Here is a 26,570-nt window from a genome sequence, read left to right as displayed (position 1 = left end):
AACTGACTGAAATTTGGAAAACCCATCATGCCTTTATTTTGCCTTCAGTAGACATGCTCTCATGAGTTGAATAATTCAGATAGAATAGCTAAACAGAAAATCTCATATATGTTATAATTCATAAAAACACATCTTGTTACCTGTAACAAGTAATATCTTGACTAACAGTTGAAATTTAATCATTTCACAAGTTATTCAAGCTGGGAATGTTTATTTTACAGTGTTGTCAAGATTTATTTTTTATAGAGAGGCATGTGAGGTGATGTTATAGCCTTTAAATGTGTTATATATTTGTTTTTTTWAAAACTATTTCAATAGGGAGGTAAGGCTGAAAGTATAAATCAAATATAATCTGAAGACTCGAAGTAACAAAAAGAACTTAAAAGAAAACCTCATTTTTCTGTATGACTTTTAGCACCAATCTCCTGGCTGCTCAGTCTGGCAGCACTGGTTTTACTTGCACTGATTTRCTTTCCACATTATTTATGTGAAGGAAGAGCATGGTCATGACAGTCTGTTTCAGTTTCTCTTGCCCCAAAGAAGTTCTTAAGTCTGATGACTCTGGCAGGATATTTTAAATTATGAATTATTGTTTGATATATGAAACAATTTGTTTTAATTTTTGTTTTAAGAATGGTTTCCTTCACAGCCAAAGAGAAAAAAAAAAAAAAAAAAGGAGCAAATTTTTATTTGCTTCATATCTTATAAAAAACTTATTTAGCAGTGCTTGATGACTCTGGCAGGATATTTTAAATTATGAATTATTATTTGATATATGAAACAATTTGTTTTAATTTTTGTTTTAAGAATGGTTTCCTTCACAGCCAAAAAAAAAAAAAAAAAAAAAAAAGGAGCAAATTTTTATTTGCTTCATATCTTATAAAAAACTTATTTAGCAGTGCTTGAACTTGGGACCAGCTCTGATTGGGTGATGTCCTTAGAATAACTGCCTTTCTTGATCACAGCAAATGTGCTCCCTAATGTACAAAAGCCTCTTACAGTGTATTTGCCACTAGCAGATAAATTATGCGCACCAGAACTTTGAAGTTTTTCTTTTCATTAAAGATTCAACCCATCCTCTGGAGGCAGCAAGCCCATGAAGGGGAGTTGAGTTCATCATTTGTCCTTAGTGCTTTCCTGCCTTGTTGCTTCTCGTCCTCTGAGACATTGGCCAACTATCATCTTGAGTCTCTTTGCAAGGATCGCCCTTTCTGTCTGGTTGACTCTCTGAAGTGCTCTGCRTAAGGGACACCATGCAAGCACCCTTGCAGTTGCTCAGTAATGTCAACTGAGCTTTGTTTTTTCCCTCTAATTCTTTTCTTGAAACTAGTGGCTGATACTCCCTGTATTTCCTACAGCTGTGAGGGGCAGGAGAGTGCTTTGCATTTGTGGATGTGATTGACTTATATGAGGAACTAGTGGGGGAAAATCAAAGTGTTAAAGTGATTTGTCTATGGATCAGTGAATGGAAAAATCATTCTTTCTGAGAAAGCAATTATCCATGCCTTGGCATGGTCTGAAGACCATTGCTTTCTTGCAGTAGTCTTATTTTAATACATAAAATCAGGACCTTCCTTTTTGCARTTATCAGAAATGTCTGCAGTATGGATTGCAGACATAGAAACTGGAGTCTTCCAGTTCTTTTAGGCATATTTTATTTTGCTAAAMATTTTTGTCTTTCTTCATTTCCATGACAACCCTAAACAAGCAAGTTATTCTCTATTATATTGGCAAAAAATAGTCAAATGATTTAAGTTGGTGTGTAGTACTCATCTGTTTTCCCAATGTACCATTCATGCTTTCACTCCTGCTGCTGGAATACAGTGATATATCACCACTGGTCTAAGGTTTCTAGAAATTGTCAAGGTAGTGGCATTAAAATGCAGTTGATATTCACAGAAAGATTGCTGATTGAGATCACTGCACCAGCTTTTAAATAGTAGCATCTCTTATTAATACCATCAGTCCTAATATACACAATTACAGTAGTTGAGTAATAAAAATTTTAGTATTAGTTTGTATAATACAGACTTTATACTTGCAATTAGAGCTTTCTTGATTCTAAAAACGTGTTGTTCAGGGAGACTATCATCTCTGATTACACGTCTGTCATTTTGTGAGAAGCAAAAAAAGAATTTCAGAATCTTCCTTGTTAAAATCATCGAGAGATTTCTCAGAGCAATAACAGCACAGGTTATAAAGTAGTATTTGAAATAAGTCACTTCAAAAGTCAACAGTGTTAAAATGTTTTATGTAAGCACTGGCACTGATGAATCCATTGAGTTCTGCATTTGTCACTGTATCCTGTGCAGCTAGGATAGATGCATCAGAAGTATTTATGACTGCAAGGACAAGATACCAGATCAAAACACATAGTGTTGTTCTTGCTGATTTCAATTTCTTATAATCTGTGTTCTTGTTTTGGTTTTCCATAGAGAGTGAGATGTGGCATTGATTTTGGAGCAAGTGCTTCTATTTGCTGGAATTTCTCCATGTGTCAGTGCTAAGCCGCGCATAAAAACATCTTTTGTTGCACCTCTGCTTTACTCGCATGCTTTTTCATGAAATTCTCAGGGTTCTTGGGATTTTGGCATGGAGATGGTCAGCCTCAAATCAAGCCAATTCATGTCGTAGCTATCAAGTGGCACTACAAGAGCTCTATTCTTATTTATGCCTTTTGTGGAGGTATTGATGAAATTGTCTTCATGCAAAGCTTCATTGGTTACAATAGCATACATAAGCATATAATAATAGCATATGTCTGTAAGTATTTGTGTGCTGATGGCTTTAATTATGGTYCTAGAGCACATGACCAGTGAGGAAAGGAGGCGGCATTTGTCTTGTTGGTTAATAGAAGGCTGTGCAGTAGTTGTAGTATAGCAGCCCACCTCTTRATTGAAGGAAAACTGCAAGATGACAGAACCAAACTTCCCTTTTAATGGCAAAGAGTAAAGTAAGGTTCAACAGTCACAAATTGCAGGTTGAAGCTTCAGGTTGAACCTACTGAAAGAAAAAAAMATCTTATTTCAGGTGAGTGTAGTGCAGCAACAGGTCACCGGTGGGGTTGAGGGAGCTCCATTCTTGGAGATCAGCGTYTTACTAGCCACAGCTAGCCTGACCCAGTATTATCTTTAATCCTGCTCTGAGTGCAGATTTGGACCAGAGATCTCCATAGTCTCTTCCAACCTTTTCTTCTTTGATTCTGTGAATCTATGTTCAACAGCCATGCACTGTGTTGATGGCTTGCWCTGGGAGTAGTGGTGAGACTTCTTTCATTCTTTCTCTCATCTGCTGGCATTTTCACTCTTTTTGTCATAAGGAGCCTCTTTTTCTGACTGATTTTCTTCCCTAATTTTTGAAGTTCATGCTTTTTTAAAAAAATTCCATCTATTAAAAAGGCTGAAATTTTAAACTGTTCTCATCTTATCACTGGGATATCTTTGCAAAGGAAGAGCATGCCTCCCCCATGGTTTTTAGGAAAAAAAATGGCCTTCAGCATCATCTGCCTCTTTTGCAGGAGTACCATATTCATGAGAATCTCTCAGTAGTTCTGTCAGGGAATTTGCATGACTTTGAAAGCCTTTTGGCAAGTACATATTTTTTCAGTTGATACTGAATAAGATGCGACACCAATGCTTTTCAAAGAGCTTTCTTAGTTGGTTTTGATAGCGGAGCTGAATGAAGTGTAAACTGCGACATGAACGGTGTGGAACACCTCTATATGTCAGGAAGCTTCTGCTATGCTATGTGCCCTTCTGCTTCTATAGAAGGGAGCTTATTCACTGTCTTTTATGCTTTGCTTATCTTTTCCAATTCAAGTTCAACTGCCTAGAGCTTCAGATTATGCAAAATACTCCAAGCGTGTTTGTTTTGGCAAGAATTTTACTTGAAATAAGCAAGAACGTTGCAGGCTGTGCATGTGTTTTGTGACCACTTGTTTGAAAGATAGTTTGGATTCTTTGCTTCTCTGTATATGGTTTATAGTTGCCACTTTCCTTATAGTTGCAGGAGGCTTTTTTTTTTTTTTTTTTCTAGTTGCATTTTCAATGTAATTATCATATATTCAATTCTTTGCTCATCTGTACATCACTTTGGGGCATTTTCTGCTACTTGTTTCTTTTACAGGCTTGTAGCATGGAAAAAAAATACTCTTAGTGTGCATTAGATAGGTGTAAGACTTGCTTTTAAGTGGCACGGTGTGGTACGCACGTTTGTACAAAGGAAGCACCAACCCATTTGCAGCTTGTGCCTCTTGAGATCTGTGGCTCTGTTGTCCCCATGAGGGTATGGTGAAGTCTCAGCGTGATGGTTTCACAGGCTATGTGACCAGACTGGGGAGAGAGAGAGATGTATGCGTAAGAGAACAAGAGGTGTATGCATAAGAGAACAGGAAAACGATCTGCACGTGTGTAAGTAAACTAACTTGARTATTTCAACTGTCAAAAACCTTTGGAAAGTAGTTTTGGACAGCGAGGACTATCTCACATTGTTTAGGTTTGAAYGGCAAGAACTCCAGCTCCTCACTGTTGAGGAACATCACAGCAATGRTGGTGGTAAGAGAAGAAAATTTAGTCATATGCTTTCCTGATATATGAAATATCCCTCAGTGGATACATGAAATATCTGCTCCTGTGGCCTTAGGAATTGCCCAAGATGATTGTTGTGATTGTGATGATGAGCGGACAACAGAGCTGAGAACAACTGAATAGACTTATCTTGTCTTGATTGGGTTCTGGATCTGATTTCCAGGCTCCAACTATAATTCCTTCAATACAGCAAAACATGAGCAGCAGATAGTATTAGAAAAGTTACTCACAGCCATGTAGTACTGTTTTCTAAAGACATCTGCTGAATTTTTCCAGGCTCTCTCATCTATGGAAGAATTTCGGAACCTAGATCGGGACATTGAGGGATCTGCAAAACGATGGAAGAAATTTGTTGAATCTGAGTGTCCAGAAAAGGAGAAATTCCCTCAGGAATGGAAGAACAAGTCGTCTCTGCAGCAACTATGCATTATGAGAGCCCTCCGACCTGATCGTATGACCTATGCTGTCAGGTGAGAACATTTCTTTGTTGTCTGTATAGCAGTGTTGCTTATTAGGAGGCTTTGGATCTGTGTTTTCTGAAAAACAGGAGGAATTCAGAAATATTCTTGCATGTACTCGTTGTAGAATATGAGCTCTGCAATATGGCTTCCTATAAAGGAGTCTTTGCCAAATAAGTTGTTTCTTGACTCTTAGCTCTCCAGTGCAGCAAACATATACAAACATTTAATTAGAACTTTCTGCCTAGGGAGCTGTGTTCATCAGGATTTCTCTCCTGGAAGTAATCTAACTCAAATATTGGCAATGGTGATGAAAGTAGAGAGAACAGAGTGAGAAATAGTCATGCCTAGTCAGAAATGACCATCATCTTGCAGGGAATAAACATCTGCTGGAGTCTTCTTATATGCTGCAACTTTTAGAATTCACTAAGGTCAATATTAGTCRCTAAATTGTTTATAACCTTTGTTCCTTAGGTACAGGAATAAAGGACAAGAGCAAAGGAAAGTCTTGTGGGGGGTGTTGTTGTTTTTTCCTCTTCTCTGAAATGCAAAATTTATATGATACTGGTTCKGAAAGCTGTAGTTATAAATTATGTAGTGAAGGTAACTAGGCAAATCTAAACTTGAAGATAAGCAATATGCACATTACTAGAGCAACTAAAGGTCTTTAACTCTACTAAGGCTTGGATTTTTTTTCCTTTCTGTACCAGTATTTCATGACCTAATATTTCCACTATGCCTCTCATGCCACTGCCTTTCAGAGTTTATATTGCTGCACTACCTGGTGTGTGTGCATATATATCTGTGTATAGCAGAATGTGCTGCTTGGTCTGTGAACTAGGTTTCTGTTTATCTTTAAAAATGCACAAAAATGCAGATATTTTGAATGAAGGCTTGTTATAGTCAATTTTATTTGTATTTTGTCAAGTTAAATGCAATAATTTATCATAATATCATTCTAAACCATCTAGCTCATCAGTTACTCTTTTGGGACACAATTCTGCATATGCTTTATCAACTGAAAAGATTTTTCCTGTTGTTATTTAGTTAGAGAAAAATTATGTGTTTCTGCAAGTGCATCTTTCATTTAAATAGGTTTAATCCATTCCTTTCAATCGAAGTATTCATATAGCTCAAAAATAACTAGCATATAAAGTTTAAATTCTTTTCTCCTTTATAAAAAGGTAAGAAAATCAAAGCTTAAAGATAATTTAAATATTTTTAGAGTCTAGGAATGTCAAGCTTTTTTGTTATCAAAAGAACATTTAAAAACTGTGTGTTTTGTTTATTCTCTAGAAGAAGGCTAGAACATCAATGTGTGCAAACAGTAACAGTTCATGRGTCCTTCCCCAAATCTTTGTAAATGTTTGTGACTAAAATTCTTCTTGAGGTTCCACATAGCTAGAAATGAGGCTTAAAAATTCAGAAGAGCTTTTGTGTAGGGAAATACCACATTCCAAAAGCAAGCTTGAAATTATTAGTGATAACAATGACAGTAAAAATGCCTTTAACTTCCTGGTTTCTCCTTGGAAGCATCCTACTTGTCAAACCTTTTCTTCAGCTGGCAGTCTGGCTATAACATATACTGTTCCATTAGTCAAGAAATTGACTGTTTCTAAGAAGCAGCTCTGTGAAAAATATATCAAATCCTTTTAATCTGTCTTTTTCATGTCAGTCATTAAATCTAGTACTCTAATACTAGTATGATAGGAAAGAGGATAAGTCTAATAGTCAAAATTGTTTTCTCTGACTATACAAAGAGTGGAATATCCTGCAGAGGACTGTGGAGCTGCCATCTCCTATTGACTTCACCTTCAACATCATTCATTAGGTAGTAGTGTTTCATGACCACATGTGGCTTTTAATAAATTCATCGAGTCTTGCATAGTTTCTTCTACAGGGTGTTTGAATCCCAGAAGTTCTCTTGCAGTTCTCTATTCAAAGATCTCTTCCTTTTGTGCATCAGATAAAACTGCTTCCATCAAATCCCTTATTGTTGATTGATGGACTTCACTAGAATTACATACACAACCTTCCTACCCCTCCAAGCATTTGAGTGCATTTAGGAGTCAAGGAGTGACACAGTAGACTAAACATAGGTGACTAAGAGCATTTTTTATGCCTTAGAGTATCCTTACCTCACTTCCACCTGTCTTGCTGTACGAGACTCCTGTGTGTCCTGTGTCTTATGTGTGAGCTCCCTGCAGATGTTTTAGGGTGCTTTTTGGTATCTAAATGGTGTTGACACCATCTTCACTCTACTCCTGAGCAGATTTTTTACATTTCCTCATCTTGGAAGTCAGGTTTGTAAGCAGATCCCCAGATATGTAAGCAGCACAAGCTCTTTTATTGCCTAGACCTAAGGAGACATCAGGAAAAAACACATTCTGACTCACTCCTTAGAGTTTATGTAAGGACAGTGCTCTGCTATCAATCAGCAAGCAGCAAGGAGGATTTTCCATTGTAAATGTCTATTTTGTAGTTCAGTCTTATCCCAGAATATCAACAAGGGACTTCCTGCAACACTTTGTACTTTCCTGTTTCCATATGCATGATGATGTCCATCAACCAGCAGAGTATAACGTGGCCTTGGTGAAGTTCTTCCAAACTTATTAGTATTTCTGTCCTGAGGGACAGACCTTTGATAGAATGCTGAAGGACTGAGGTCTCTGGTAACTGACACCTCTAGCCGTGATTATGACATTTATAGAGACTCTTGAGATGATGGATCTTGGGCAGTCTTAGCTATACATAAACCTGATCTGTGGCAGAGTTATTTGTCTCACAGGACATTTTACCTTTTATTTTGACACTTTTTCTTAAATCCTTCTACGTGTACTGTGGACAACCCTTTTGAGTACTTCATTTGAAAGATACAGATTAAGCACTTTTCTACTCTTTCATGCATTCATGGCCCAATTCCAAGTTCCCAAGTCACATTACTTACATTTCTGAATCTACTCGACATCATTTAACCGAGCCAAGACTTGCTGCAGAACAAGAATGTTGTGGCATTGCATCTGGAGGATTTCCATACGTTATGTGAACTGATRCTACTCTTTAGCAAACCTTGACCAGAACAGAAAAATGCATACGTGAAAGAGCTGCCATGCAAGGGAAGCACTTTCTGCTTCAGTCCTTTGGGTGTTTCTCTTGCAGCTGTCTTTCTACTGAAGTCTCCTTGAAGCAGACTCCCAGCTTTTCTTGGAAGGAATTTAACTGTGGTGTTCCAGTACCATCTATCAGTTAAAAACTGGTTAATGTTTAAAAACTGGTTAATGTTTTTCTTCCCCCAGTCTTGAGTTTTTCAAAACATTAATGATGTGTCTTTGCCAGAAGACTGTTCATTCTTGGGATTTGAATATAATGTTCCTACCTCTGAGTCAATGTTCAGTACATTCTTTTTTGCTAAAGCAGTGATTTTGGTAAGCTCACCCCAGGGAAATTCAGCCTGCAAATTCTCCATACATTGTATTCTGTTCAGACAGCTACTGTAGAGCTGAAATTTTTACTGTTCACTCTCTTATATTTTTTCCTTGTGGCTCTCATGCAGAGGCTAAGCTAAACACATCAGATATTCTTAGAGCTCTTCCCTTTTATCTTTCCAGAACAAAGTCATTTTGTAAATCATCCAGACTTTTGTGGCTTTTGGCGATAAATTTAAAGGAAGACAGCTTCCTCTCAAAGGCTGTATGGATTACAAAGTGCATTGAAGTTTTCTATACATTAAATTAACTATTTCTCCTCTCCCGTATTATGTTTATCAGAAATAAGCCAGTGTTTGTACTGAGTCTCTGAGCCCAGTGTAGCACTGCTAGGTATCCATCTTCTCATTTTCTGTTGTTTGTCAGCTGGTACACGGCCTTCTACACCCATAGAAAGTGCCAACCACTGCTGCTGACTGATAGTTGCAAAGTCCATCCTGCAGAATATCATTTTTTCATCAAGTTTCTCATTTGTTTGTATCGGCAAAATCCAGACTACTTAATTGCTCGTTTGGGGGGAAATTTGTCTTTTCTGAGCAGTAATAGGCTGGCAAAATTATTATTATTTCTCACAGGGATTTTGTGGAAGAAAAGCTTGGCAGCAAATATGTAATAGGGAGATCCCTGGATTTTGCAACATCTTTTGAGGAATCAGGACCTGCAACCCCAGTGTTCTTTATCCTGTCCCCRGGAGTTGACCCATTGAAGGATGTGGAGAAGCAAGGTAAACAAATCATGTCTCTAGGCATATCATAGTATTGCATTTTATCTTCTGTATAATTATCTTGGCATGATGTTCCTACCTTTTTCCTTTTTTTTTTTTTTTTTTCTTTTTTCTTTTAATCTCTCTGTAGATAATGGAGTAATCTGGTAAAAAGAGATAATTGTGAGAAGATATGATTGTTTCACTTTGTTTATTTTTCTTTTCCAGTTTCCTGTAAGGGTTTTGGATTTTCATCTGAAGTTTAACTCAAACTTCACCCTTTTCTGCATTGCCCAGAATCCCAAGGTGCTTCACAGTGCTGTGGTTTCTGGGTTCTCGTGTACAGAACCTATAATTCATATCAGAAGTATCTAATATGTTCTCAGATGAAAGTAAACAACTTTCTGTAACACTCTGCTGGGTAGATGAAGAGGTTTCCAGTTTTTAATCCCTTCCTTCCAWGTTGTTAATAGTGTGGACAGCCAGCTGTAGTACAACCAGCTGGCTTCCAAGCCCCGGGGACTTCATGAGGGATATGTTTAAGAAGAGGTTTCCAGGGTGCACCACTTCCCCTCATCAGTACCTGRTCTCTAAAGCTAACGAGATGGAGCATTTTGCTCTGTTTCTTGACTCCACCATGGAAGAATCACTTTGTTCAGCCTGAGCAACCATGAGAAACCTGGAAGACTGACTGATCTCTAGATTAAAAAAACCTGGGGCTTCTTGGTCTAGGCCACCAAAAGCTCAAGCAGATTTCATGTCAGCTGCCYTTTCAAAACCAAATGGGCTCTTAACCTCACTGCTAGTGCTAGTATATACTGGCAGGATGCATTTCCCCGGCGAATAATGTCTTATTCAAAGCCTGTTTAATCAGCAGAGCATTCTTTTAATTTCCTGTAATTTCAAAGTATATTCTTATACCAGGTTGCAGGGGAATAATGTTCTTTAAACAAGAGGCACTTTGTAATAATGTACCTTTTTATTGATACCACTCTGCAATTAAAAGAAGTTTGGAAGAAGCCACTGCTGTTTCCACTGCCTTGGCAAGGAGTGTGCTGGAAACAAGATAGCTATTACAAGAAGTGTGATAACTCTTCTGTGAGGATTTTCAATAAGGCTGAACTCTGCCTTGCTGCTGCTGCCTGAGCTCAGCTGTGCTGCATGCAAATCCTGGTTAAAAAAATGCTGAATGTTTTTCTCTTTTCTTTTAGGCAAGAAACTTGGTTATACATTTAACAACAGGAATTTCCACAATGTTTCCCTTGGACAAGGTCAAGAGGTAGTTGCAGAGCAAGCGTTAGATCTGGCTGCAAAGGAGGGTCATTGGGTTATCCTTCAGGTACAGTGACTTTGGAAAGAGTGGTATAATCTCCCAGGTTACTTGATACTGATAAAATTACTGAAGGCAGAATGTCATTCATTTCTTATGGGGGATGGGACGATGTATTTTCTGTGTATTCAACATCAACACTTTGTCTCATGACACCACTTACTGCTTTCACAGAGCTCAATCTTCTTGGTTTTCTTGCTCTTAGAATTCTCTGTCTCTGTATAGATATATCGAGAGTCATAAGGAAGGTTGTTTTATACCTGCCTGTGCTTTTATCTGCTCTTTCTGCCACTAAAAAATTGTTAAATATATAAATAAATGACTGAGAATGAACCCCATGACAAGGAATTCAGATATCTATCTGCTTCTTTTATGGTGGCGGGTTCTGAAATATAAATGTGGCAATAACTTGTCAGAATGTTTCCAAGTATGAGGGGAACTCTTTCTTTGTTGAGTGCTCTTTGGAGTCACTCCTTCTGCGAATGCCTTAGTTTGCTTGTATGCAGTCACTAATGACAGCTCTAATTACAGCTCTCGGAGAATCCCTCTAATTTCCCTTATGTGGGTTTTATAGGCATTTGCTATCACTGAGTTGTTTGGATAAGGACTGGATTTAGATAGTGCTGGCATTTGCCTTTGAGATGATRGAGAAGAAAACACACAGCCTCTATCTTCTCTCTTCAGGAATCCAAACTAAAGGTGTTTTCCCTAAAATGGGCATTAGTACCTGTAAAAGATCTGTTACTAACAGCAGCTTCAATATGTATTGCTTCAGTACAAATGAGTAATGTGAAATGAAAGTACTTTTGTGTCACTCATTAACATCATCTCTTCACTAGTCAAAGCAATCAGTTAGATATCTCCTTGGACACAGAAGATTTAATCAGAGGAGCTGCAGAAATCAGATTTGTGTGAAAGAATGATTTTGATGGTTGATGTTGCTGCTTTTATGGCAACACCTGCCAAATGTGACTGTCTCCACTGGAAAAGAACAGTCTGGTTTCCCAGGGAGCTTAGTGCAGAGTTTAATTCAGCTGGCTGCTGACAGTGCTTGATGCAAATGGCATGAGGTCGACTTTGTGGTCATAGCAGTGGCTGCCAGTTGGGACTCATTAGTTAGTAGTCCTAGATTTTCTCCACAAAACCGGTAAAGCTTTGTACTAATAAATATTGTAGATCTTTGTTTTGTATGGTTTGGATGGAAACAGATTATGTTTTGAAAGAGAGATCATAGCTCTTTCTTCTTTGTTTTTACCATGGTAGGTCTTCTGAGCAATCCAGACAGGGTCCCCCAAGGAGTGCTTCAGTAGCACTTTACCTTCCAGACAGACTTTGAAACATGAAACTGTGTATTTGAGGCATTCCAATTCTCTCAGTTCAGTTTCTGCGTTTGGTTTCTCTGGTGTGCCTGTTGAATGACAGCAAGGCAGTGGACCCAAACTGGCCAAGTCAACTGTAGACCCCTACCTCATTTTATTTCATCTCATGTTCCCATAGCTTTCCAAAGGCCCCTCTTACTGAAGCTTTATGTAAAATGAGAGAGACTTTACTCAGTCAAGCTGGAGCCTCATCCTATTATTTATTTATTTTAGCAATTTAAACAAACCATTTTCACATACTGGAAAATCTGACCACTCCAGATATTATTACAATCAGTATTCAAACCCATTGCAGCAGGAGTTGATGGGGAATGCTCTCCCAAAGGAGTCTTCTGTCATAGCATTCCCAGATGAATTATAGTGAATATTTGTCACATGGAAGTTCATTTGGCAAGGTCAGACAGGTTCAAAGTCAAGTAAATGGGACCTGGAGTGGCACAGGCAAATCAGTGTACACAAGTGTCCCGGAATTTGCAAATCATTGTATTAATGATAAAAGAGAGGACAGAGCAGAACTCAACAGGTACTCCAGTGTAATTTACTCAGGTAAATCATTAGTTGGAAGCTGTATCTCATCTGTAGTACTGTTATATCCCGTTTTCCCGTTTGTTTCTAGGCAGACAAAAACAGCTATTGAAATCAGATATCGGTTCTGTATTTCTCGARCCACTTAACTGTTCGGCTCACGTAAAGTAGAATTCCCCTTCTGTACACTGAATTTGCTATCTTATATCAACCATTACGCACTTTATCCAAGATAAACACTTTATATGAATGTAGTTTATTACTGGCCTTTGCTTGGAACTGGAAATAATGACAGTCAAGCACTTTGTATGATAATGAGTTGGGGAATTAGGTTTGTAGGATTGCTTGTTAAGGGGTATGGAAGTCCTTTTTGCGTGACATAAGCAAGATCACTCTCTTTGTGTCAGGAAGAGGCTATTCTATGACTGGTTCTTTCTGAAATGTGTTGACCTCCCAGTGTCCTATCTCAAAAGAACCCAATGCTGTAGGAATCAAATTAAGGAAAGTATCATCCATATCTACCCAGGAACTCAAGTGGCTTTTGTCTTACAATGAAAATAAAGACAAGTAGAGATACTTGTCAGGTCATCATTTGTGACATGTAGCCTCAGAAGTGGGGAGGAGGCAGTTATCACCATTACATGACTGAGGACCCAGCCCGACTCTGCCCTCTGTGGTTGATTTTGTAAGGAGGTTTCCTTGTGTGAAGATCCTTCCTGGAATGTTTTGCCTATAAGAGTCTCAATGTGAGCTCTCCTCGAAAACTGAAAGACTTGCTGTCCTTGAGGGCTGGCTGTTCGAAGTAAGCACAAGCATACTTGTCTTGAAAACAGTATTTATTAAAAGTAGAAAGAAAAACAGATCAAAGAGCACAATGGGCTCAACTGAAAAGGAATGTTGCTTGTAGAATTTCTGAAGAACAGTCCTGAGGCCATTCTTAAGAAATAATGTTGGCTCCAAATTCCGTGTATGTCCTATCGGCTCTGCACTGCCATGTTATTAGGAGAGGTGTGCTTGACAGGGAGGAAGATTGAAATGTGACCCTGGAAAACTGCAGAAACCTATAGGGCTGTATCCTTGATATTCAAGATCCAACTGGACACAGTCTTGAGCAACCTGCTTTCATTCAATCTATTTTGGGTTGAAGTAGATCATTTCTAGAAATCCCTGGCAACCTCAATGATTTTATACTCTTTTACCTTCTCATTGCAGAGCAGTCACAAAGTTAGCTACTCTGGTGCACATACTGTCCCTTTTGCAGGGAAAAAAGATCCTTGAATAGCACAAGAACTGAGCTATGTGACAGGACAAACTGTGCTGTGTTTCCCTCACAGTCCATCTCTGAAAYGTTTTGCTTAGCACAGTGACCATCACAATCACCAAAAAATGTTCATCAGCCTAGAGGCACAAAAAGCAAAAGCTATTTACATGTTTACAGCTGTAAATTTGGATGAACTGATGCAGGGAAGAGTTCAGACATTAGATATTGCCAATTTAATTGTAGTCTTCATCCATTAGCCAAAATGTCACTTCCTTTACTTCATGATCAAGTTAATTTAATTCTTGAGCATCTTTTGATTTTCATAGGTTGCTGCTTCACTGAGCCAGGTTCAGGTACTAAATTGAAAAACAGTGAGCTCCTAGACCAAAACCGTATGAAATCTAGATGTTTGTGGAGCATTTACTGCATCTTAAATACACTGGAGCCTTTTTTTTTTCTTTTTTTTTTTTTTTTTTTTTTTTTTTTTTTTTTTTTTTTTTGTGTACTTTACATCAAAGTCGAGCAGTTATCCACAAGCAAAAGAGATATGTTGTCCTCTGTGAGATGTGTTGTCCTTGCTAGGTAGGCACATGCATGCACACATCTGGCACTAAGTCTCTGCTTTAGTAACAAAGAAACTTTTCCATCTGGACGCAAGATCTTTTCATCCCTAGGGGCATGTGAAGAAAAATGCACTCTCCATCTCTAGCTTTCATTTCATGATTTTTGGACAGAAACTCTGATGTAGAAAGCTATTGGATATCGGACAGCAGTTTTCCTTGTTGCTCATATACATGCCCATTCCCAGACTTTTCAAGTTGCAAATTTGAAAATGTACTGACCAATAGTTAGTCCAAATTTGGTTCTGGAATTGAAATGAGTTTCTGTTGGACTTGCAATGCCTTTCTAACCATTGCATGAATAATAAAACTGCTGTGGGAACCTGTGTCTCAACACTAGCAGAACTTGTGATGAGTTGAAACACCGCTATGKGGGGAGTCTTCCTGGAAGTAAAGTTTCTATTCTTCTGTTTCTTGAGATTAATCAAAACGGTTGTCTTTTGTCATGCATTTGTTGACTTCTCTTGCTCTCTGGCCTGGCAAACCCCTGCAGTCTCGCATGCCTCTAATGGCATCATTCAGACCTGAGGTTCAGACTGTGCGGTTCCAACAGAGACTGAAGCATTGGAGTGGTGGGAGGAGTGATAAGGGTGAGCTCAAACACCTCCGCAAGCCTTAAATYGTGCCTAGTTCTGCCAAGTCTGGTTCTCAGATTTACTGTAAAATCAGTGGTTATTTTTTGGGCACATCTTGTCACAGACCGAGACTTTGCAAAACTAATTGTCATTACAGTAGGAGGTGATTTGTGATAAGTTTGGATGAAAGCCGCTTTCAGGGAAGTGAAAGGTTTCCAGTTGCTCTCAGCAAAGGGAATGCATTGTAGAGGGTGTGCTGCTTTATACATAGTGCTATTTCTGATGGTTTCCATAGCAACACTTGCATCCTGTGATATATGTTCTGCCTGAAGAACAGAAGCATGGCGAGGCTTGGATGCAAATTCCCAGGCAAAACCTCTGGTGCTTCCGTATTTCCACATGTGGACCCTGCCGTTCCCACAGACCCTCATTCTCGGTCCTGCTTGCTCTTCCTTGCGCTCCATCAGACAAAGTGGAGAAGTAACTCAAAGACAGACATTGGGGTAACTGCGTGCTTGGAAGCCTGGAATATGTTTTTTTTTATTATTTTTTTAYTCCCCTTTCCATTCTGATTTTATCAGAGTATTGCCTCCACCTGCATGGATCCCAATACTTTATTTTCTATTCATAAATTAAGATGATGTGCCTGCAAATTTGAGATAGTCTGAGTCTGCACTCAGTCCAGATTGGAAAACAGCAGAGGTGTTAGAATCATCTTCTACCACCTCTTTTTATGTCTATGTAGATGTCCTTATCCAGCAGCTTTTGCCCAGACTTCAAAATTTGTCTGAGAAAAACATAATAAAGCAATGATTTATCTTCCTCTACCCCAGGTAAATGTATCCTGTGGGAGTCTTATGGAATGATGAGGATCCTAGTGCAATGTAAACTGCAATGTGATTTAGGGAGAGAGTCTTGAAGAGTATGAAGGCTTGAGTCATAGGAAGGTGAGCATGTAGATCTTTCGTGTAGAAGAACTAAAGGCATCCCATGAGATCAGTGGCAGGCAGGCTTAAATGGAAGTAGGTGGTTATTTGATCGACAGGTAGCTCCGATGTGATTTGTGTTAATGTTGCATTATCTGCGTTATGTCGTTATTGGTAATTGACATAACATTCAATTATTGTGACCACATATGTTGTCATTAGTCACGTTCTGTCAAGTTGTGTTATCTGACTGCTGAGAACTAATTTGTGAGGCTTTCTGCAAACCTATGAATGCTCTTCACAGCAGCTCAGTCCTTGGAATATAAAATGTACCTTGCTTGAGCCTTACACTAATTTGTCTGTTTCTTTTGCAGACATATCATTTGATCAAACCACGAATTCTTAGTGTGTGCCTCACTGCATATGTTCTTGTTTTCCTTCCCTTCTATCACAAAAGGATAACGTATAGCTGCACTTGATTATCATTAGATTAGAAATATTCCTGAAGTTGRCTGTTAGAAGACAGTGATACTGACAAATAGTGAACGTTGATGTCATATCAGCACAAGTTAAACAATTATTTTTCAGCCATCTAAAACCCCAAAAGCAGATGTAGGAAGAAAATACCAATTAAAGATGCAATTACTTACGGTCATGTACATGCTCCGTGATTARACTGATATTTAATGCACCATTTTTCCTTTGCTGTTCCTTTGAGATGTTCCCCTAAACCACTAAATCTCTCCTATAACATTTTGGCTACATGTTTCTGTCCGCTCAGGTTCCGTTATCGAACTGGTGCTTTTTGAGTGAGTTGATTGTCTGCACCCTGGGGATTACCTTGTTTCTTGAAATCCTGAATGCTTCAAGCAAGCCATGGTGCATTGATCGTTGGCTGTAATTCCATTCCCACATTTGTTCTTTCCACAGAACAGCTCTTCCTACTTCTCCCCAGACCAGGATTCCTTTTAGTGTTTCTTTTGTTCAGGCATCTGCTATTAGTCCAGGCCCAAACATTCCTAGCTCCATTTGATCTCCCAAATTCTTTCAGAGAAGGATGCTGAGTTGATGGATTTCTAAACAAGCAGTGTCATTCCCTAGTCGGGTAAATCAGGTCTGGGGTAACAAGCCTGCAGGGTATGAGGTGTCCATGGCTTCCTCCAACATTTATTCTCTTTTCTTATGTTTTTGGAGCACTTCTGACTTTCTAAAGTTCCAGCAGACTTGGAAGTGAAAATTTCCATTGGCTAAAGTAACTTCCCTTGGGGAAAGCCATGCTAATTCCTTCCCATTTCATCAAATATTTACTTAAAAATAGTGCCCTCTGAAAGTTAAACATCTAATTCTACGTAAGCTGCAAACACTGAGAAACACTGGCCCAGTGGAGGCAATTCTGTATTACAGTTACTGGAGTAGAAGAGGCATCTCCAGGAGGCAGCTCACTAGACCTATTTTAGGCAAAATGCTGTAAAAAATTGCAAGCTCAGATTTTAGATTCCCAGTTAACTCTAATTCACACTGATTGTTTGTGAATTCAGTTGCTTGTTGCAGTTTCCACTAGTTTGCCTAGTACAGTAATTCAGCACTTCCATGTTTAGTTTTCTTCCTAGTAACTTCCATTTGTTTAGTTCATTAATTTGTCCCAAAAACTTTCATCTGCTGCTTCAATCAAAGAAAGTATTTATGGTAAAGAATTTGGAGCACCTGCCTCACGAAAAGACACTGAGAAAGCTGGGACCGTTTAGCACAAAGAAGAGGAGACCCAGAGTGATTTATCAATGTATATTATAAATTCATGATGGGGGAAGTAAAGCAGACATAGTGAAACACTTCTCAGTGGTGCCTACTGGCAGGATGAAGCACGTGGAAAGTGGAATACCGGAAATTCCACTCAAACCTAAGAAAAAGCTTTTTTAATGTGAGGGTGGCCAATCCCAGGAGGATGTTGTTAAGGGGGTTGAACAAGGTGATCTCCCAAACTGCCTCTGACCTCAACAATTTTGTGAATCTGCCCTTGTAAAAAGGACTGTAATGCGAGACCCTTCCCAGGCTCTGCAATGAATATTCATGCCAATAGTGAAGTRCTTTGTTATGGCCTTTCCTTTCTTGGGCACACAATGTGCATCTCAATTGGTTTTTAGTTTTATAGGTTCTCTGGTACATTTCTGGCTTCTGGAATAGGCTTTATCATTAATTTTTATGGTCATTAGAAGCTTGTTTCTTAAAATCTTTTTGTGGCATGTCTGGATTTTACACTGTTTTCTATTTTTCTCGTTTGGATACAGTTTCCATTTTCTGAAGACTCTCATTTTACTCTTAATAGTCTCCCTTATTCTGCTACTTAACCATGAGAATACCTTTCTGGTCCTTTTTACAGATGATACACATTTTTTTCTAAGCCTCTAATATGATTCCTTTATGTAATTTCCTTGCCACCTGCAAGCAGTTTGTCTTTTTGGCGGCTCCTTTTAATTTAAGCTTAGCGAGATCCTTGTCCTGTCTTTGAAACGGGTAAATAACCTTCCAGAGTGCCTGTTAACGCAGCCAGCTTGGATTGCACAATTGACTTTTAAATTGGAGTAGTTTTAGCCCACGAATTCCTGCTGTGTGTTACCTGCTCTGTTCCCAAACTATGAAAAACAGTGTCTTGTCCAGAGACTGCAACACTATGCAGGATTCTATCTTGGAAATTGAGGCAAGTCTTCATCCATTTCACCATATCTATATAATTCTGACAGTTATGCCTAATTGTATGAATAAGTGAATATTTTATAATAAGGAGTCTTGGTAAAATTACCTGCTTGACTTTTTTTTTTCCCCTGTCACATACCGATATTGAGGGTCCTCACCATTATTTTGTTAAAAACTGTTTTTTCCCTTGAGCTTGCCAAATCTGGGAGGATAATGTTATATCATCAGCCATATATTACTGCAGCAAACAGGAGATTATTAGACCTAAGTACAAAACAATCCACAGGCTGCTTCCTTAATTTCTGGTTATTTGTCTTGATTATTTTGAATTTAAAAACACCCTGGACATGCCAGGATATTTGGGGCTGTGAGTTACATGGAAGGAGTCCCAGGGAAAGTATCAATTTCTTTAGACCTGATAGTCTCTTTTGTTTATTTGTGTGATGAATTTGGTGCCTGCTCTGTGTAGCTGTAAATAAAGGTGATTGATGACTGTCCTCTCTGACCCTACCAGAACATCCACTTGGTGGCCAGATGGCTGAGTTCCCTGGAGAAGAAGCTCGAACAACACAGTGAGGGCAGCCACCAGGATTTCCGCGTGTTCRTTAGTGCAGAGCCAGCACCCTCTCCTGACAGCCACGTCATTCCTCAGGGAATCTTGGAGAACTCCATCAAAATCACTAATGAGGCCCCGACTGGAATGCAYGCCAACCTGCACAAAGCCCTTGACAACTTCAACCAGGTATGAGCACTAACGAAGTTCAGTGCTAGCAACACAGGACAGGCTGGCAGATCGTCTTGGAGCCACTGGATCCAGGTATACAGTGTTATGTGCATGGAAGATGACACTCCAAGGCAGATAATGTATGAATSCCATTACATCTATACCTTGAGCTCCATCAACCCTTCCTCTCTTCTCCGGGAACAGGGCCCAGCCCTGTCTCCTCTTTACAGGCTCTGCTGTTTCCAAGAAAGAACACAGGTAATCCTGAATGGCCTAATTCYTGCAGGTAGTCACAGATAACCCACTGTGTACCTCCTTGTAAAGTGATGAATAAAGATAGCTGCTTTACTCATCAGTTTATGATCACTGGAAAGGGTTGTTTTGTTGAGGAATCACACTTCTGAATGCAGCACTTAAGGAGACTTAGAGCAGGTTTTGRCTTGATTTTTGTGTTTCTGTTCTTGTTGTTTGGGTTGGACACTGTCAATGTTACATCTAACACTCAAAGATATGGAGAATCAAAGTTAAAGCTTACCTTCTTGTCCATCTGTTTAACTTGTCTCTGGTCTTCAGTGTTCCCGAGATATGGGCACATCACAGACAACTTTTCAGAGAGGGACTAGGAGGACAATGCCTTTTAGCTCAAAACCTTGTTGACATCAGAAGGGTTGTGAATTCGAGCTGAAATCTCTCTGCAGGGAGGACTGACTTTACCAGATGGGAATAAAGTAGACCATCTTGAGTATTGCTGGCCCACAAGAACAGCTAATGGTAGATTGCCTGCTGCTCTTATTGTGTGGTGTCCTGCAGTCATCACATTATGTTGGCCCCTGTTATTGCCCTTGGCTGCTGGAACTTGAGCAGAGATGTGGAGGGAGCATGAAAGCATAGCATGTGGAGATGGCTGACAAATGATCTTTTCTTGGTTGCTGCAAAGGATGGGTAGGGTGCAATGTTGGATTCATTATGACTCTATTATTAAATAGAAACTTCATATGTAGTGAAACTAGCCAACCTTGTGAGTACACTCGGTTACTTTGTCTGGTCACTGCAGGATAGGGTACTGCCAAAAAGAGCAGAGAATAGATGATGTGCTGGTGGCTTACTAGAGAACAGTCTTAGCTTTGCATGGGTGCTGGAGCYAGTTGTATCCTACTGCTAAGGATTAACCACTCCCATTTATGATTGTATCTTTCTTAGAGACAGAAACCATTGCGTTCTGCTGCCTTGAAGCCCTATTGCTTTCRTTCGCATCCTGCCCAGCCATTGCTATGGTGAGCTCTTGCTCAGTAGCCAGGGAGACCTGAAGGTGTTCTCACACCTTGGGCTCTTTGCATTACTGGCATCCTAACTAATGTCTCCGTTCTTTGGGGACTGAGTGTCAGGAGCACGTAGTTGACATCTTGCAGGATTCCTCATTCTTTTCTCTCCATGCAGTCTGTTAGAATTTGGGAACATGCTTGTTTAATCACAGCCTATGGCAGACCTCAGGCACATGTCCCCAAATGAGGACAGGTCACAATCATTTTCATATTTATACATTCTGGTTCTGGGCAAATCTTGAGTGTATAAGCTAAAATCTCTAAGAAGGTGCAACTGGGAGGCACAACACAAGGATTAATGCAAATAGAGATTATTCCATTTTTATCTACTGTCATTCATCATCTCGAATACCACAAAAAAGTTCTAGAGAGCAAGGGTGGGGAAAACCTTCACTGAAAGTAACATTTCCATCCTGCCTCCGCTCATTTCAATCAGGTAGTAATTAACAGTTTCTAAATTGTCAGAATATTATAAGATGTCTCATCACAAATTCTGGAGCGAGTGGGTGGGGCCGCTTTACACCTCGTCTCCTTGCTTTGTATAGACTAGATGTTCAGATTTAGCTTTCAGCTGAAAGTCACACGGAAGGCCTATCGCTGTGTGGGGGGAATATTGTTCAGCTTTGTAGCTAAAGTAAAAAGCACAATTAAATAGAGAGGCCAAATGAGATAGAGCTGGATTCTTACTCAGCTTCCATTCAGGCAAGCTCCCTTGAAGTCCAAGGGTTTTTTTTTTTAATTATTTTTTTTTCCAAAAGAGAAAATGAGCTCAGCACATATTTGAACCTGTCTTCTCAATAAGATGCTAAGTTAGGTCACTGATAACAAGGGAATCTTAGAGAGTCTTGTCTGATCAAGAAGTAAGCAGGGCCTGGGCTCTTCTTGACCATCTTATTCTGCTTTACAGGGTCTTGCATGATGTATAGCATGAGGATCTCCCTTTTCAGAAAATAAACAAAACCCCTGAGCTGTGATTTACAGCTCATTCTGCAGCTGTCCAGGAGCATTTTGTAGTGCCTGTGGCATAGGCTCAGATAGCTGTGCCTTTCTGCTTAGGCCCTTGCTAAATCAGCCCTGCAAGTCAGGGGCCACCGTGGTGTGTTGTACACATGTGTCCTGGGGAAGGTTTGGGCTGAAGTGGGTGGAAAGACATCTGCAACCTTCCCAACAAGTTCACCTCCCATTTCTGGGAAGACTTGGAGAGAAGGGCTTGCAGTTGGGTCCTTGGCAATATGCCTGGCTCTGAGGTCCTGGCATGGAGGTTGGTTCTGAAGAGATGGTRCTGTGGATGCTCCCTTCCCAATGGGATTGGGGGTCATGGGCAATCACACACCATGCGACTCCAGCGCTGGGGCAAGGGAGTTACCGCTCAGCCATGGGTCACTTTTGCTATATCATAGAATCCTTAAGATTGGAAGTGACCTTTAGAGATAATCTAGTCCAACCCCCTGCACATGCAGGGTCACCTAGAGCATGYGGCACAGGATTGCATCCAAGCGTTTTGAAGATCTCCAGAGAAGCAGATGCTGCCCAGATTAAATCTTCTGTATCCAAAGTACAAGCCTGTGATTAGTTCTTCCAGGCACAGTCCACCTCAGCTGGACACCTGCCTTGCAGCAGTGCCCCAGTCCCAGGACTGGGACATTTGCTTTGCTCTCTGCTGTTCTCCATGCCCTTGATGCGAGATGTAGGGCTTGCACAAGGGATGGTGCACTGGGTAAGTTCATGTTTTCTTCTCCTCCTGACTATCAGCATGTTATCCTGGATGAAGTCACTATGAGATGGAAGAATTCCACACAGATGAAAAGCTTTTCATCTGAGAAATATGCATCSGAATTTGCAGAAAAATTTGTGGTGCCACCCACAAACAGAGAAAATTGCAGAATGTGTAAATTGTGCAGAAATAAATGGATAGGGCAGATCATTTCATGGCCATCCARAGCTGCGTATCCCTATCTGGCCCTGAGAGCCACAGAGGGCAGAGCAGACTTGCACAGCCCATCTCTGCCTGTATTTCAGGATACCCTGGAGATGTGCACCCGGGAGAATGAATTCAAGAGCATCCTCTTTGCACTCTGCTACTTCCATGCTGTGGTGGCAGAAAGGCGCAAATTTGGCCCCCAGGGTTGGAACCGCTCCTATCCCTTTAACATTGGAGACCTCACCATCTCTGTTCAYGTGCTGTATAATTACCTGGAAGCCAACTCAAAGGTAAGTAAAGCAAACACATGCTGTTGATTGCTTTTAACTACTAGTGATGAACTGGCTTGTGCTGAAAGCTYTGGAAACTTTCCTTAAATGCCACTTCCTTGATATCTATTGGCTTTCATGGTTTGGTTTGTCTTTGGGGTGAGATAGGAAAACTTTAGAGCCATTTCTGTCTGTTAAAGTTCACAAATTGTATCAAGTAGCATCTATGGTCTTTATGAAACACCTCGCAGGCATAACAGAGGTCTTTGATTTCATGGTACTTAACAAACTTGCATTTCGGTGGGAATGGCACAAAATCTATGTTTCAATTCAARTTTTCCTAGCTAGGATTTACTTAATGTTTGTTTCCTTAGCAAACTGAAATAGCAAAAAGGAAACACTTGCTGTGCAGTGCAGTGACCGCTGGTGGAGCTGTCCAAACCCCTTTTTGCCCTTTGCTTTGTTCTTCAGGTCCCATATGATGATTTACGCTACCTCTTTGGTGAGATTATGTATGGAGGTCACATTACAGATGACTGGGACAGACGGCTTTGCAAAACCTATTTGGAAGAATTTATTAAGCCTGAAATTCTGGAGGGAGAACTTCTCCTTGCTCCAGGATTCCCCATCCCAGGAAACATGGACTATAATGGTTATCACCAGGTAAGTGCTTTGTTTTCTGGCATTATTTACACCCATAACTGTAATGTCTTCCATAACTGCCCTATAATCTGTCTTAGGAGGCAATGAATAGTATTGCAATTTTCAGTTCACCTCCTGTTCTTTCCCATTATATATATTGGAAATGTTTCAGCATTCCCTTGGATAAACCAGGTTTAATGGTAATTTGCTACTTCATCATGAGCTCATTCTGTTCATGCATGAATAGAACAACTGTATTGGTTCTTGAGACTTGAATGTGTTTCTTAGAAAATTACATCCAAATATTGTTTGCAAAAATGGCCCTTTCAAGCTCCCTTTATCATCAGCTTCAATGAGAAACACTGAAGGGTCATGTTGATCTACTTACTTATCTCATCTGTTCTTTGTACACAAATGTGGCGGCAGACAAACACATATTAGGTTGTTTTGTTCATAAAACCTAACTACAGGATGCTAAATTCCCACATGAGATTTCAGAATATTGATGCTAAAATGCACAGCAGATAATTGCTAAAGAAGCTCCAGGCCTGAGATACATAGCTAATCCAAACTTTTAACGATTACCAAATTTTCACTGTAGAAATTGAGGCAATTCTTACATTTCTTTCTCCTGTCAGTTTGCTTATGTTTCAGCCATAACTTTGAGTGAATGATAATACTACTACCATGTACTCTGAGGACAGAGTGCTSTGATCTTTCTATGTAACGTGATTCTTGATTTTTTGATCCAGTACATAGATGATGCCTTGCCTCCTGAATCTCCATATCTGTATGGCCTCCATCCAAATGCTGAAATTGGATTCCTTACGCAGACCTCAGAGAAGCTTTTCCGCATCGTTTTGGAGATGCAGCCACGGGACACCAGCATGGGTGAAGGAGGAGGGGTGGCAAGGGAAGAAACGGTGAGAGAGGTAGCAGGGGAAACAATTGGATTGTGATAACTGTCTCATGTGTAAGCAGCCCTGTCTCATTCAGACGTCCCTCACAACCATTTATTATAACACGTTCTGCCTTTTTTTTGCTGCAAATTGAGTGTCTGGAATGGCCAGCCTCATATTATGCAGGACATCACCAGAGTGGGATGTAATTGCATAATTGTCACTAATAGGACAGTGGCTTTTAATTACCCCTGAACTACATTGCCTTCATTATCATCTCATGAAGACRTTGCAAATAAACCTTCTGTGGCCTCTGCTGTCTCTGAGCTACCCATYCCTGGGCACCACACACAACTTGCATACCAATGGCTCCCAGATCCGCCAGGCATAACGTGCCACCTACAACTCATCACACCACTTACACTGCTACCAGGTCCAGCCTAGCCCGCAAGCTCTCCAAGGGCCTTGTAATTCCTTAGTTCCAGGTGAACTTATTTGTTACGCTTATGTATCAGAGTGATCTCAGCCCTTCACCTCGAAACTCACAGCTCCTTAAAATCTGACCAAAGCATTCCTAACAGGTTTTGAAATCAACCAGTGCTCTTACTGTTTTTCAGCTCTGCAAAATTAAGATCCCAACTTTGTTTCTGGAGCTTCCTAAGTTGATAAATGATAAATGGAAAACCCCTATAAATGCTGTGATTTTAGACAAGCTTGTCAGAACACTGAGAASATTACTGCCTTCACCCCAAGGGCACTCAAAAGTGCTGGGTGCATCCAATTTTCAGCCCATAGTGGAACACAAGGTTGAAGGACAGGATCTAGAGGAAGCAAAGCCAAAGGGGATATTCTGAGATACCAGACATGAACACCTCTCCTCTGCCTGGCTAGAGAAGCAAAATTGCCACTGAGTCCATCCGTCAAATGGTAGGACACGGCCACTCTAGTGGCCGTGAAGTCTAGTCTTCTGAAGGGTAAACATAGTGAAATGAAGGGATGCCCACAGGAGCACTGAAACCTTTGTGGATTTCTTAAGCTTCTCTRTAAAGAGAAGGTGCTTAGAAGAAACCTGAATGTCTCCCCACTATCTTATCTTGTAACTCCAGAGGTGCTCACATAGCCTCACACATAGTTCTTTTCTCGGTCTCTCTTGTTACCAGAAGTAAAACTGTCACTGGCCATATCCTTTTCCTCTCAGTCTTTTCAAGAGAGTGATTGACTTGTCTCTTAGCTCCTTCATTTGAGGATTTCCAGGCCCTTGTTTTATTGGGAGCTTGCAGGGAAGCTGTCATTTTCCTCAGGCTCTGACAAACCCAGTTACTCCCACAACCTTAAGTAAGGTAGTAGAACCGTAAGTACAATCATAAATAAGGACTCCTTACAGAAAATGAAATGTAATTGTTGTGAAAATAATCAGAGCAGAAGAGTTTTGCAAGGGGGGATTTCAAATTACAGAATATTTCTCTACTGCACCCAAGGGGCAACTCGAGAGCCCTGGCAGGCTAGCTTTAACTTCAGCCAGGTAGCTCAGGTGTGACACCAAGGCAAATATTCTCACCCTCTTGTATTGTCCAGTACATGCACGTGGATGTTTTCAAGCAGCAGCAATGGAAGGAAGCTGCRGTACAGAATGCAAAATATAAATGTTGATGGGCACAGTAGGAAATTATGCAGGGTTTTCTCTGTCTCTGAATGGCAGCTGTCTGACACCTGGACTCCAGATTTTGCACATTGTATTTTAGAATTATAGTTATAAAAGCATAATGCAAAATACATAATGCATTCTGGAAAAAAWTGCTCAAGAAGCAGAAGTCTGGCTTGTGTTTGAGTGCAAAGGTAAGGAAAAGGAGAGTGTAAGAGATTGCTGCACAAAGCTGCCTAATGGTTACCTTAAATCATTGTACCTGGTGCCACCAAAGTTAAAGGCTCTGGGTTCTATTGTAAACCACAAAGGTTTACTGTTGTGTTTACTTTTAAATACTGGAAACATTTTGTTGCTTTGGAATTTCCCCTGGTTATTATTTACAGATTTAAGACACTGCTTCCAAAGCAAGCTATGATGAAGACATGAAAATAACTTTGTTTCCTTGTTTTTTAATGACTGCATTATTTCAAATTCAGCTTAAAATTCAATTATATATAATCACCTCTTCTTATTGATATGTGGCAGAAAAATAGATTATAAACTCAGCTGTCCTAGGGCTCGGCTGGGTTTATAGCCCTATCAGTCTTCTTGCATTGAACCTGACCTTAG

The 26,570-nt window shown here is 40.0% G+C and overlaps 1 protein-coding gene across 1 annotated transcript in view; it reads left to right on the top strand.

The window, feature by feature from the left end:
• Window positions 1–26,570, top strand: part of DNAH9 (dynein axonemal heavy chain 9) — a 155,076-nt gene that overhangs the window by 118,039 nt on the left and 10,467 nt on the right. Inside the window, exons 61-67 of the mRNA XM_026051405.1 lie at window positions 4,863–5,056; window positions 9,105–9,253; window positions 10,444–10,571; window positions 19,054–19,281; window positions 22,605–22,796; window positions 23,247–23,438; window positions 24,170–24,340. Of these exons, the coding sequence (XP_025907190.1) occupies window positions 4,863–5,056; window positions 9,105–9,253; window positions 10,444–10,571; window positions 19,054–19,281; window positions 22,605–22,796; window positions 23,247–23,438; window positions 24,170–24,340 (1,254 nt within the window). The remainder of the gene's footprint in view (window positions 1–4,862; window positions 5,057–9,104; window positions 9,254–10,443; window positions 10,572–19,053; window positions 19,282–22,604; window positions 22,797–23,246; window positions 23,439–24,169; window positions 24,341–26,570) is intronic.

This window comes from Nothoprocta perdicaria, unplaced genomic scaffold (genome assembly GCF_003342845.1).
Source record: "Nothoprocta perdicaria isolate Ctin4 unplaced genomic scaffold, notPer1 scaffold_75, whole genome shotgun sequence".
Classification (NCBI taxonomy): Eukaryota; Metazoa; Chordata; class Aves; order Tinamiformes; family Tinamidae; genus Nothoprocta; species Nothoprocta perdicaria.
This window is presented reverse-complemented; position numbering and strand designations above follow the sequence as displayed.